At 42.0% G+C, this 14,104-nt stretch overlaps 1 protein-coding gene across 1 annotated transcript in view; it reads left to right on the plus strand.

The window, feature by feature from the left end:
* Nucleotides 1–11,694, plus strand: part of LOC311596536 (MOB-like protein phocein) — a 47,974-nt gene extending 36,280 nt beyond the window's left edge. The window contains exons 3-8 of the mRNA XM_084780095.1: nucleotides 311–411; nucleotides 4,138–4,180; nucleotides 4,539–4,625; nucleotides 6,359–6,438; nucleotides 9,070–9,181; nucleotides 9,764–11,694. Of these exons, the coding sequence (XP_084636221.1) occupies nucleotides 311–411; nucleotides 4,138–4,180; nucleotides 4,539–4,625; nucleotides 6,359–6,438; nucleotides 9,070–9,181; nucleotides 9,764–9,895 (555 nt within the window). The 3' untranslated portion in view covers nucleotides 9,896–11,694. The remainder of the gene's footprint in view (nucleotides 1–310; nucleotides 412–4,137; nucleotides 4,181–4,538; nucleotides 4,626–6,358; nucleotides 6,439–9,069; nucleotides 9,182–9,763) is intronic.
* The last annotated feature ends 2,410 nt before the right edge of the window (nucleotides 11,695–14,104 follow it).

A 14,104-nucleotide genomic window follows, 5' to 3' on the forward strand; every position in this document is an offset into this window, starting at 1 on the left:
AAGACCAATTGTCCTGTCAACCTTCTATACTTTCCTTGACTTATAAGGGAACAAACGGAGAAACAAAGCAGCCTGAACACCTCACTGCCTGAGGGAGTGCATTGTGCCCCAGGATCCATGGACTCTAACCTGAAAAACCTGTGCCTCAGCACAGCTCGGCCAAGCCAACTCCAAGGGTTCCCTGTGCATAGCGAGTTCCAGGACAGTCAGAGCTACATCATCTCAACAAAACAAAAATATTAAACATATTTAGTGTGAAATATAACATGTAGTATAATTTAATTAACCATGAGAACTTCTTTCTTTATAGTATATTCAACAGAACATAAGGGCAGACTGCTCCAATATTGACAAAATTCTTGAACCACCTGAAGGCCAAGATGAAGGTGTATGGAAGTATGAACATTTAAGGTAGGTTTTTATGAAATCTCAGGGGAGTACTAGCAGTTCTAGTAAGAACTGGTGCGTGCCTGTAACCCCAGCACTCGGGAAGCAGAGGCAGGTGCATCTCGAGTTGGAGGCCAACCTGGTCTACAAAGTGAGTTCAGGACAGCCAAGGCTACACAGCGAAACCCTGTCTCAAAAAAAAAAAAAGCACACTAATAATTAGCTCCTAATGATAATTATGAATCAAATAAGATTTGTGTAAATCAGAACCCAATTTCTTTTGTGTCTTTTGGTTATTTTGAGATTTTGAGACAAGGTCTCATTTGGTAGCCCAGGTCTTGAACGCCACCTCCTAGGTGTTGTGGTTAATTTACCAGTATTGCCTAATAATGTTTATTATCAGGCCTATAATTATTATTAAGACAGTATTTTCTAACCCACTAGCAATCAATCAAGACACAGACACCTGTAAACGTTTTAAAATAGCCTCAGTTACCTGGGGCAAGGAGGATACTATTCCCATAGTGGGGCAGGTAGCCCATACCTGTCCCAATCCCATGCCATCTGCTTCTAATAACTTCTATCAAGCTACCTCCCATCCATAGTCCCTTATACTTGCTAATGTTCTCCATCTGGGCCTGAGCCTCCATCCACTCTGACCATGTGCTTCACCTCCACCTATCCCATGATGGCGAGCCTCTTTCTCTCCCTTCTCTGGTCTCTCTTCTTTCCAAGATTCTCTCTGTCTCCCCAAGCCCGAGAACCTAAGCCACACCTATCCCATTGGCTCTGCCCAGGTGTGATGGCTTTTTATTGGTCAAATAGATTAGGCCCTAGGCAAGGTACTGGCTGGTCACAGAGACTGCAAGCAGTAATTAGCATCAAAGTGCATCAGACCAACCTCCAACACCTAGGTGCTACGATTGAAGACAATCCCAGCTGGTTGTGGATCTCAAACTTTTTTTTTTTTAATTTAAGTAATTTATTCAGATTACATCACAGTTGTTATCCCCTCACTTGTATCTTCCTGTTCCCCCTCCCTCTTTCTTTTTTTTTCTTTTGGTTTTTTGAGACAGGGTTTCTCTGTATAATCTTGGCTGGACTCACTTTGTAGACCAGGCTGGCCTCGAACTCACAGTGATCCGCCTGCCTCTGCCTCCCAAGTGCTGGGATTAAAGGCGTGCGCCACCACGCCCGACACCCCCCTCCCTCTTTCATCCTATTCCCCTCCCCTAGGTCTGTGACAGAAGGGAACCTCTTCTCCCACCATATGGTCACAGCCTGTCAGGTCTCATCCTGGTAGCCTGCTTACTTTTCTGAGTGTCACCAGGCCTCCCCACCAAGGGGAAGTGGTCAAATAGGGGGCACCAGAGTTCATATCCGAGTCAGTCCCTGCTCTCCACACAACTGTGGAGAATGTGCTGTCCATTGGCTAGATCTGGACAGGGGTTGTAGGTTTACTGCATGCGTTGTCCTTGGTTGGTACAGTAGTTTGAGCTGACACGCCTGGGTCTAGATCTGCCAGCCTTAATGATCTTGTAGGTTTCTAGGACTCTCTGGATCCTTCTGTTTCCCCATTCTCCCTTACCTCTCTCACATAGAGTGCCAATAGGAAGTCCCAGTATCTATACCTATCTCTGGCTAAGTGAAGACTTTCACACCACCAAACCAAATAGCCCAACTAAGAAGTAGGGCTCAGAACTAAACAGAATTCTCAACAGAGGAATATTGAATGGCTGAGAAACACTTAAAGAAATGCTCAACATCCTTAGTCATCAGAGAAATGCAAATCAAAATGATTCTGAGATTCCATCTTAAACCCATCAGAATGGCTAACATCAAAAACTCAAGCATATGCTGGCGAGGATGTGGAGAACGGGGAACACTCCTTCATTGCTGGTGGGAGTGCAAACTAGTACAGCCACTTTGGAAATCAGTCTGCCACTTTCTCAGAAAACTGGGAATAGGGCTTCCTCAAGAACCAGCTATTCCACTCCTTGGAGTATACCTAGAAAGTGTTCCACCACACAACAAGGACATATGCTCAACCATGTTCATAGCAGCTTTATTTGTAATGGCCAGAACCTGGAAACAACCTAGATGTTCCTCAGCTGAAGAATGGATAAAGGAACTGTGGTACATTTACACTGTGAAATACTACTCACCAACCAAAAAAAAAAAAAAAAAAAAAAAAAAAAGGAAATTCTTAAATTTGCAGACAAATGGATAGAACTAGAAATGATCATCTTGAGTGAGTTAACCCAGACCCGGAAAGATACACATGGCATATACTCACTTATAATTGGACACTGGCCCAACAGGATCTCAAACTCTTAATCTTCTGCCTGAGTACTAGAATTGCAAACATGCAATTGATAATTTTTTGTTTGTTTATTTTATTTTGTTTTTCTGAGATAGGGTTTCTGTGTATAACCCTGGCTATCCTAGACTCACTTTGTAGACCAGGCTGGCCTCAAACTCACAGCAATCTGCCTGCCTCTGCCTTCATAGAGCTGGGGTTAAAGGCGTATATTACCATGCCTGGCTTTAATTTTATTTTCTTCCTTCCTTCCTTCCTTCCTTCCTTCCTTCCTTCCTACCTTCCTCCTTTCTTCCTTTCTTTTCCTTTTTCCTTTTCCTTTCCCTTTCCTTTTTCCTTTCCTCTTTCCTTTCCCCTTTCCTTTCCTTTGTGTGGGATGGGTTAGCGACAGGATCTTTCTCTATGTAACCGTGACCCTACTATGTAGAACAGATTTCCCTTGTACTCTCAGAGAGTCATCTGCCTTTGTCTTCTGGATTAAAGGTGCTCATCACCTACCTCACCTGGCCTGATTTAGTGTTTGTGGTGTTTTTTTTTTTTTTTTTTTTGCTTGTTTTTTCCCCCAAGACAGGGTTTGTCTGAACTCAAAAGATCTGCCTCCTGAGTATGGGAATTAAAGGAATGAGCCACCATGTCTGGCTAAGTTTAAAAATTCAAGTCTATAAAAAATGTTTAGTCAAAAAAAAAAAAAACCAGTAGCTGGGCATAGTGGAGCACACCTTTAATCCCAGCTTGGGAGGCAGAGGCAGGTGGATTTCTGAGTTCAAGGCCAGCCTCGTCTACAGAGAGAGTTCCAGGACAGCCAGGGCTGTTACACAGAGAAACCCTGTCTCAAAAAACCAAAACCACACACACAAAAGGGCTACAGATAGAGAAATGGCTCAGAGGTTAAGATCACTGGCTGTTCTTCCAAAGGTCCCGAGTTCAATTCCCAGCAACCACATGGTGACTCACAACCATATGATATCTGGTGCCCTCTTCTGGTGTATAGACAGAATACTGTATAAATATTTTTTTTTTAAGTTTAGTCTTTTTGTGTGTGTGTCTAACTGTATATAAAAATAAATGTACATACGTTTTACATAACTGAACCGTCTTTCATGTTTTATTGTACATATCAACAACTTCCCCTCCAGTTGTTGATCATAGTCAGAAGTTTTCTCATGTGTACATGGTTACTTGAACCATGTATATATATATATCTTTGTAACATAACTGTATACAGTTACAACTGTTTTACAGTAGATTCTCATAGGACTGACCTAGTCAAAAGGCATGTGTTTACCTAGAGTCTTGGTGAAATTTCTAAGCTAACTTTCCAGAAATAGTAAATGCATTTTTAGTATGTAAGAGGGTAACTAACTTGGATGCTTATGAAATAAAAGAAGAAAATAAAGCCTGGATAATAAATGTGAATTTTACATTTTTAGGCAATTCTGCCTTGAACTAAATGGACTTGCTGTTAAACTTCAGGTAATATTTTCTTTATGTTAAAGCTGTAATTCAAAGTTAAGATTTTTACAAATAATTTTTTAGGCTTAGATTTATTCAAAGATTCTTATTTTCTTTTTAAATGTTAGAGAGGCTGGGCAGTAGTGACGCATGCCTTTAATCCCAGCACTCGGGAGGCAGAGACAGGCGAATCACTGTGAGTTCAGGCCAGCCTGGTCTACAAAGTGAGTCCAGGACAGCCAAGGCTACACAGAGAGACCCTGTCTTGAAAAACAAAAAACAAAAACAAAACAAAACAAAAAGTTATAAAGTAGTAACCCAAATGATGTACCTTTTCATCACCATTTTACATATTAAAAAATATAATTATTTTTAACAGAGTGAATGTCATCCAGATACGTGTACTCAAATGACAGCAACTGAACAATGGATTTTTCTTTGTGCAGCTCATAAAACTCCAAAAGAGGTGAGAATTGGGAGGTTTCAGTACATGGTCATGAGGCACCATGGTCTGGGCCTGAGGTGAGGCCAAACATCCTAGAAGGGAGCATTTGGGGAAGGAGGTCTGCTTACATGGCGTCCAAGAAGCAGAGAGTAAGGGCCACAGTCCCAGTGTTCTCTTCAAGGACGCTGTCCCGTCACCTACTTCCTCCAACTGGGCCCCACCCCTCAAACTTTCTGCTACGCCCCTGAGAGACCCACCAGCTGGGAGCCGCGTTTTCAGCCGATGAGCCTTTGGGGTACATTCCACATCCATATTTAGACAGAAGCATTGTGGGATGTAGTAGGCATAGCTGGATAATGTTACAAATATACGAAACACTGCTGAATTTGTTTAGTATTTGCCTGTGTGACATATGCGCACTTGTGTGTGCAAGTGTGTGCATGTGCCTGTGGAGACCAGAGGAGGCTATCACCCTACCTTACTCCCATGAGGCAGGCTTTCTCTTTGAATCTGGAGATAAGCTGCAAGCCAGCAAACCCCAGAAACCCTTTCTCCTCCCACCACCCAAACTGTGCTTAAGTTCCAGGTGCTTCTGGTCATGGCAGCGTTTTACATGGGTGCTTAGGATTTGAACTCAGGTCCTCATGCTTACACTTAGCCACTGTTCATCTCCCCAGACTTCCAAAACTACTGAATGTAACCTAAAAATTTATGTGTGTGTGAATGTGTATCTCTCTCTCTCTCTGCATGTGTATGTCTGTGTGTATGTGTACGTGTGTGAGCGTGCCTATCACAGCATAGATGTATGGAGGCTAGCCTTGCGCATAACGACTATAGCCTGTGTAAATCACTCATCATTGAAAGATTCAGTTTGTCCAGTGTACACAGGCTGAAGTAGATAATCTAGTGTTCTTCCTGCTCCCAAACATTGTTTTCTTTTAGGCTTGGTGCTGGGGATGAAATTGGGAAATTAATTACTGTATCTTTTGGAAGCCTGATATTATAATTTCCAGTGATAACAAAACTTCATTTATCAATGTGATGTATTTTATAGTCACTTGGAAATCGGGAGCTTTTTCTTAGAATATGTTCATGTCTTTAGAATAAGATACCTAAGATGATTAGTTGTCTTCTTGATTGGATTGAGACGAGGTTAAGAGATGAATAAAGTATAAGTAGGTACACTGGAGTGCATTTACAGATACTTAACTCATGACAGCCCTGGCCCAGTAACTGCTTTATACCCTGATGAATATAAAAGCTGAACAGTGTAGGGCTGGAGAGATGGCTTGAAGGTTAAGAGCACTGGCTGCTCTTCCGGAGGACCTGGGTTAAATTCCCAGCAGCCACATGGCAGCCCACAACTGTCTAATTCCTATTCCAGGGCATCTGACTCCCTCACATATGCAGGCAAAGGACCAGTGTACATACCATAAAAATAAAAATAGAAAAATGTGAACAGTGTTGAGAGATGGAGGAAGCTGGAAGGGTGAATTTGGTTAGAAAAAACGGGACACCGGGAATTGCTCTCTGAAGGGCATTTTCTTATGCAGCCCCTTCCTGCCTTGCTGTGCTTCCTGGCTGCCATGAGCTGAGGATCCTCCCTACCACAGTCTTCCACCACGGTGGACTAAAACTCTGAACTGTGAAAAGAAGCCCTTCTTCCTTTATGTTGCTTCTGTCAGGTATGGTAAGGAAAGCTAGTAGATGTATACACCTTTTTGTTAATGCATTTAAATTTTTCTCTTTTCTAGTGCCCTGCTATAGACTATACAAGACACACCCTTGATGGTGCTGCATGTCTCCTGAATAGCAATAAATATTTTCCCAGCAGGTAAACAAAACTTTTAAACATGGTATTATGCTTTTTGGATTTCATTTGAAAAGTAAAATTAGGGTTTTGTTTGTTTGTTTGTTTGTTTGTTTGTTTTGAGACAGGGTTTCTTTTGTAGTCCTAGCTGTCCTGGACTCGCTTTGTAGACCAGGCTGTCCTTGAACTCACAGAGATCTGCCTGCCTCTGCATCCCGAGTGCTAGAATTAAAGGAGGGATATATATATAATTTATTATTATTATTATTATTATTATTATTATTATTATTATTATTATTATTATTATTTAATATTTCGGGTTACTGGAAGCAGCATGGGAAGGGAGAGCACATGCTGGGGTGGGGCATGGAGGTGGGAAAAGGGCAAGGGCTGGTTATACATTTTATGTATATAGTTGACTTGTTCACATTATTTTAGTTGGAAATTAAGGTTGTAGTTAAACATTAGAACTTGTCTCTGAAAGCTTATAGACGCATTTAGTCAGTGCTAGTCTCCTATGTGTGCTCCTTCTCCAGGCCTCTCCTCACCAGGCATTAGCATCAGCCTCCTCTGGTGAAATAAAGAACAGACTCTCTTAAGGGAGACTGCTGTTTTTCCTTATTTTGCCTATGGCTATCCTAAGCAAAGTTTTAGTATATTTAATTATAAATAACAGTGGACATCATTATGATATATGTATATATGTGTGTGTGTATATATATATATCATGCATTTTATCATATACATGATGTGTTTTCATCCTGTTCACTCCATTGCTCTTATGCTACCCCTTTCCTCTTCCCAACTAGCCTCTTCTATTTTCCTTGCTTTCTTCCTCTCCCTCTCTTCTCTCTTTCCTTCTTTCTCTCTCCCTCTCCCTGCAGTGTCCCCCCTCCATGTGCCCCAGTACATTCCACTAGGGTTATTTAGATAAATGGATGAAAGTTGGTGCACTTTAGCCTAGTGTGTTTTCTTCCTTATCAGTGGTTACCTGAATATATACATTGTTAGGGAGGAGTGGGGCTCTGGGAGCCCCTTCCCATCCCATGACGGGGAAGGTGCCCTCTGAGTTCAAGAGTGCCTCACCCATGTCACACCTGGAAGTCAGTATCCTATGCCACGTCCTCCTCGAACTCTGAAATTATTACTTATTCCATGAGTTTGCAGGAGGGTGATATGGATGTCTGATTAATAGCTGAGCATTCAGTAGTCACTTCTTTCCAGTACTGTGACCTGCTGTGAGTGTCTGCAGTTACTCTTGACTACTGCGGAAGAGCTTGGCAGCATGAACAGTGAGAAGCAGCTTGACAGGCATATCATACCAAGCCTTGTTGATAGGTTTTTAAGATTTATTGTTTTACTGGTGAGATTTATGAGCCCTTCCCTTTTAAAATTGAGAATAGATCCCACCCATGGTTTAAAGAGTTCTTTTATTTATTTTCCTCTGAGACATGGTTTCTCAATGTAGTCCCGATGGTCCTAGAACTCTCACTGTAAACTTACAGGGATCCTCCTGCCTCTGCCTCCCAAGTGTTGGGATTAAAGGTGTATGCCATCACCAAGTTCTTTTTTTTTAAAGACAATATTTATTTATTATTGTGTATACAGTGCTCTACCTGCAGGCCAGAAGAGGGCATCAGATCTCATTATAGATGGTTGTGAGCCACCATTGGTTGCTGGAAATAGAACTCAGTACATTTGGAAGAGCAGTTGGTGACTTTAATCTTTGAACCATCTCTCCAGCACCCCACTGAGTTCTTAAAAAATTATTTACTTACTGTTTTTGAGACCGAGTCCCAGTATATAGCTTTGGTAGCCTTGAACTCACTGTGTACGTCAGGCTGACCTTGAACTCACAGATCCACCTGTCTGTCTCTCAGTGCTGGGACTAAAGATTTGTGCAGCCGTGCTTAGAATAACTGGTGTCTGGAGACAGTCTGTGTAGCCCATGGTAGCCTTGACCTCGTCATCAAGCTCTTCTTGAACTTGAGCCATCTCCCTGGAAGGCCTTGTAATTATTGTGATTGCAAGTACCTGTCCTATATGGCTCGTGACTGGTCTTTTATTCTGTTAAGGAATTTTGTATTTGTATTTGTTACAAAGTAGATGGAATTAGATGTCTTTTTTTTCTCTCAAAAGTATGATTAGCTCCAAATGCCTCATCTAAAATTTGTGGAGGTTAAAAACCACAGAAAACATGTAATTTTTAAAGATTTTTAGAATATAAAATACTTCTCAAAGAGAATCAGAATATGCATATTTTGATTTTCAAAATATAAGGAAGGACAAGCAGATTCTACAAGGTAAAACAGTAAATCCTCTTAGCAGTTTAATTACATGTAGTAGACGAAATGTTAATAGTGTAAAATATTTGTCAAAGTCTTGGTGTTTTAGGTTTCCTTTTAGTACATTATGTGCATTCTGCCTTAACACAGTGTCAGAAGGTTTTCACTAAGGTGCTGCGGTTGAGTAGAGAAGCCGCTGACCCAGGACCAAGGCTTGGTCCTACTCTTGCCACTTACAGCTCTGTGCCGTGATCTTGATGCTTCTAGCCCTTGAGTGTTGGTTTCCATGCTTGGAAATTGACAAGATTGGACTGTGTATTTCTAACATTTTGTCCAGCCTGTGACTCTCTGGTTTCTCTTCTGTTTTTAGGGTTAGCATAAAAGAATCATCTGTAGCAAAACTAGGATCAGTGTGCCGTAGGATTTATAGAATATTTTCACATGCCTATTTTCACCACCGGCAGATATTTGATGAATATGAAGTAAGTATATGTCTTAGCTTGCTTTCTATTGCTGTGATAGAGACCAGGAGCAGAAACAACTGGAAGAGCAAAGGGTTTATTGCTGCTTACAGCTCTTAGGTTACGCTCCGTCATGAGGGACGTCAGGGCAGGCGCTGGAGTGGAGGTCGTGGGGAGCACTACTTACCCCGCGCTCTCATGGCTTGCTCAGCCTGCTTTCTGTTTGGTTCTGAGACAAGGTTTCACTATAGTCTTGACTGACATCGAGCTCATTATGCAGACTTAGAAATCCCCCTGTGAGCCTCTCAAGTGTTGAGGCTAAAGGCTCCACCTGCTGTTTTATATCCTTGGAACGTCTGCCCAGGGATGGCACTGAGCATATCAATCAAGAATATAGCCCCATAGGCTTTGTCACAGGCCAGACTGGTGGGGCATTAGTTGAGGTTCCCTTGTCCAAGATGACCCTAGCTTGTTTGAAGGTGACGGAAACTAAGCAGTAATTACTGTAATGCATTCTTGTCAGGATGGCAATAATGTGTGTTGATATTATTTCTAGTCTTTTAATTTTGGATAGCAAAATGACTTTTTTTTTCCTTTTTACAGAATGAAACATTTTTATGTCATCGGTTTACTAAATTTGTGATGAAATATAATTTGATGTCGAAGGATAACCTGATTGTACCAATTTTAGAAGAGGAAGTTCAGAATTCAGCTTCTGGGGAGAGTGAAGCATGAAGGGAATCGTGCAGAACCGTGTACTGAGCACATAATTAACAATTATGTACTGTATATATATATCATTTTAGACACATCAATCATGTATCCATATTTAGCTTATTTGTTTAGTATAGGTTTTGTGTGCTATGTGTTGCCTTTTAAAATGAGAAATACATTTTAAGTTATTCATGAACTGTATATTCAATGGTGTGACACTCATGGTTTTTAAATAAGTTTAGTATTATCTGTTTATAATGCCTGTTAATAAAAGAATTTACAGTTTGGTAAAATTGCTGCTAAACAATCATTGGATCACAATCCTCTCAAACCTATAAAAGAATGAGCTTGTGTTTCCCACAGGCCACTTACTAAAGAGATAATATTTTCTTTGGTTTCACCCCTAGGTTTTGATATTTTAGAAAATTCAGTAGTATTCCATCTGTACTATTTAACTTCTCCAAAATGAGATAAAAGTGTTTAAAAGTTCTGTTTATAGCTTTGATATGCATAGCTGATTATGTGTATGTTCGGAGGAATTTGAGGAGGTGTTACTAATACTTAAATAATCTCACTCTGCTACAGAAAGTCTGCTCTAGGTCAGTGTACTTGGAAACATTACCTTTCTCGTGACAGTGGATTATTAACTGTGTGCTGGTGACGATAAGGCGCATCCGTGGTGCTCCCATGGACACCTGCCCCTTGTTTCCCCTAGTGCTCTCCAAAACTACAGTAGTCAAGCAGTGGTTAGTGGTGGCTTGTCCCTGTTTATATTTGTGTTAATTGCTTACGGAGCATCCCTCAGACTAGCAGCGATGTTACACTACAGGAGTCAACTGTACAGGAAACTGTACTGCCTACCTTTGTTTGGGAAGTTGTTGTAACTACTTAGAAATTGTCCTCCTTACGATGGTTTCACTCTTCCTGTTAGTAATATTAATCTTTTCACCTGACCCTAGGCAGCATTGAATAGACATGAAAGAGACAGTGTATTTATTTTATTCTCTTCCCCAAAAGCTTACTGTTTGAATTGTATGCACATATATGACTATTTACAATAATTCACAGGTTCCAGTGCTGTTGTTGAGTAGTCATCCTTTGGTTTCTTATTTCAGTGTCTAAAGAATTTAAGTGCAGACTTATATTTGGTGGGGTTTCTCATACATAAAATGCTGGCGTCTCTGTGCCACGCTCTAAGAAGGCACGAAGACTGGTGGGAACTGTACCTGCAGCTGGGACAGTTGAAGCCACCTCTACTGATTTAACAAACATGAGGAACTTCTTTTTTATTTAAGAGTTACTTTCAAATGACATTGAAACATGCATTCATCTTGTTTTTCAACTTATTTGAGGAAATGATTGGTATTGTATTATGAGACAAGTATGCACAGAAAAGTTGGAAATGACAGCGCCCTCAGAGTGTGTATAGTTGCCGCCTGTCCGAGCCTGCCCTGTGCCAGCGGTCATGGTCGTCACTGGACCGGAGCCCACACTACCTTTTAAGAAGTTTCATGTTCGCAGTGAATAGAACATTGACTGAAATTAGGTGTTTATATTACTGTCACCATAAACCACTGGAGCTAGTAATTTTTAAATAAACTTGGTAAATATGCGAGACTAACCTACTAAGTTCATATATTATACATAGCACAGCCATGTTGTTCGCTGGGGGAGTCTCACAGTGGATTCTGTCACTTGACTATTTCTCAGTGAACACTGAAGGTAGTGACTGGGGTTGTAGAGCTGACTAATTGGAACACTTTGTGAATATATGCCTTAGTGTTACAGGAAATAAAGTCTGCTTTTCTTTTTCTACTCCACCCTCCCTGTAGTATGTTTCAAATTGATCATGAAAGAAAAGTCTACAAAAGCGTGGTTTGTAGTCTGGCTTTTGTGTCCATGCTGACACCTCACTGGTTTGCCGCCTGGGAAGCTGCTTGGTTAACAGTAGTGGGAGCTCAGTGGAGCAGTTGTGTTTTAGTGCTGCGTACGTAGTGTGAAAGTGCACATCGTATGAGTAGTCGTTTAAAAAGTAGCTGGAGCCAGCGTGGTGGGACACACCTGGGTAGTCCCGGCACTTGGGAGGCAGGGGCAGATAGTCTCTGAGCTTGAGGCTAGCCTGGGCTATATGAGACCCTGTCTCAAAAATGAGGGCTGGCAGGATACCTCAGCAGGTAAGAGGTTGCTGCCAAGCTTTGGTCTTGGGGTTGATTTCCAGAACCCACATGAGGCATAACTCCTGCAAGCTGACCCCTGGTCTCAGTGCATGCCATGGCATGCATGCTTGTGCCTACTCACCCCCACAAGAAACAAGCTTTTCAAAATTTAAAAAAAAACATTAATGAGGCTAAATGTCAGAAAGAAAAGCGTAAGAATGGGGGGAAAGGTGGGTGAGGTGACTCAGTGGGTAAGGGTGCTTCTCTCAGGCCTGATGACCTGGATTTAGTCCCTAGAGCCCACGTGCTAGGTAGGAGGAGGAAACTGAGTCCTGTGGATTGTCCTCTAGTTTACACTGTCATGTGCTAGTCCCCAGATAAGTGAAAGAAATTTTAAATATTTGAAAAGATTATTTTAAAAAATTGAGATGGTTCTGTTGGTAAAAGTACTTGCCTTGCAAGCGTGAAGACCAGAGCTGGGTTCCCAGCACCCATGGTGGTGTGCTTGCAAACCTGTAGTGGAGGAGGCAGGCCTGAGCTGGGGGTGGGGGTGGGGGTGGGGCAGGGGCTGCTGTCTAGACAGGCCTAGCTACTTGGCGAGTTTCAGGCCAGTAATAAACACTGACCAAAAAACAACCCCCCTCCCCAAACATGACATAGAAACAACACAGACATGCACATGCACACAATGCTACTGAGGAATGGTACCAAGAATGTCCTCTGACCTCCATAAGCACACGTCAGGTTATCAAGCCTGGGTCTGCCAAATGGTCTTACAGAGTAAGTGTCCTAAGGGAAATGCAATGTCACCATTACATGAGGGGAGTTAGGTTCACTTAAGGTTGGACTCTCCTGCCAGGTGTGATGGCTCAGTGCCTGTAATCTCAGAACATGAGAGGCTGAGGCAGGAAGACGGCTCAAAATTCAAGTACAGCCTTGACTATATGTGTTCCAGGCTAGCCTGGTTTACAGAGGAGACTGTCTAAAAAGTTAAAAGACTTATATATTATCTTTCTTTTTTTCAAAGATTATGTTCATTGCTGTTTTGCCTGCACATATATCTGTGAAAGTGCCAGATATCCTGGAATTGGAGTTACAGTTGTGAGCTGCTATGTAGGTGCTGGGAGTTGAACCCAGGTTCTCAGGAAGAGCAGCCAGGACTCTTAACCTCTGAGCCATTTCTCCATATTCTTTTTCATATAGACCATATATGCAGATAGAATATTCATACACGTAAAATACATAAATTTTAAAAAAAGGACTGGGTGTGGTGGCGCAGGTCTTTAATCCCAGCACTCGGGAGGCAGAGGCAGGTGGACCTCTGTGAGTTTGATGCCAGCCTGGTTTACAAAGTGAGTTGAGGAAAGCCAAGGCTACATAGACAAACCCTGCCTCGGGGGGTGGGGGGGGGGGAGAATTTAACTGAGAAAGCTGGGCACAGTGGTGTGTGCCTCCCAGCACTCAGAGGCAGAGACAGGCAGATTTACGTAAGCCAGGGTGGTCTAAATAGCAAGAGAAATACAAAATTGCCAAACACTGTGGTATCATACAATGCCAGCACTTGGGAAGTAGAGGCAAGATGGTAAGGAACTCAAGGCCAGTCTGTACTACATGAAATCTATCTCAGTTCCCACCTCCCCCCCAAGAACTTAACCAAGAGACTGTTCTAGAAGTGAAAGTTTAACATCTGAAGCCAGTTAAAACAAAATGGACACACCTAATGGCATGTGGCAAATGGGAAGATAAAAGGTTCAATCCACTGCCTTCCTAGAGGGGAAAGGGTGAATTGCCGGTACCTCTTATGCTCGGCTGTTTTTCTTGCATGCATTCAAGTATGTGTGCCATGTGTGTGCTTGTTGCCCGCAGAGACTGGAAGAGGTTCTGTCCCTTGGAACTGGTACTCTGGATGGTTTTGATTCACAATGTAGGTGCTGGGAATCAACTTGGGTCCTCTGTAAGAACAGTTAAGTGTTCTTAACTGCTGAGCCATTTCTCGAGCCCTATCAATATGGTCTATATGCAGAAGAAGGCATCAGATTCCATTATAGATGGTTGTGAGCCACCATGTAGTTGC

This window comes from Acomys minous (genome assembly GCF_964271855.1).
Source record: "Acomys minous genome assembly, chromosome: 4".
NCBI lineage: Eukaryota > Metazoa > Chordata > Mammalia > Rodentia > Muridae > Acomys > Acomys minous.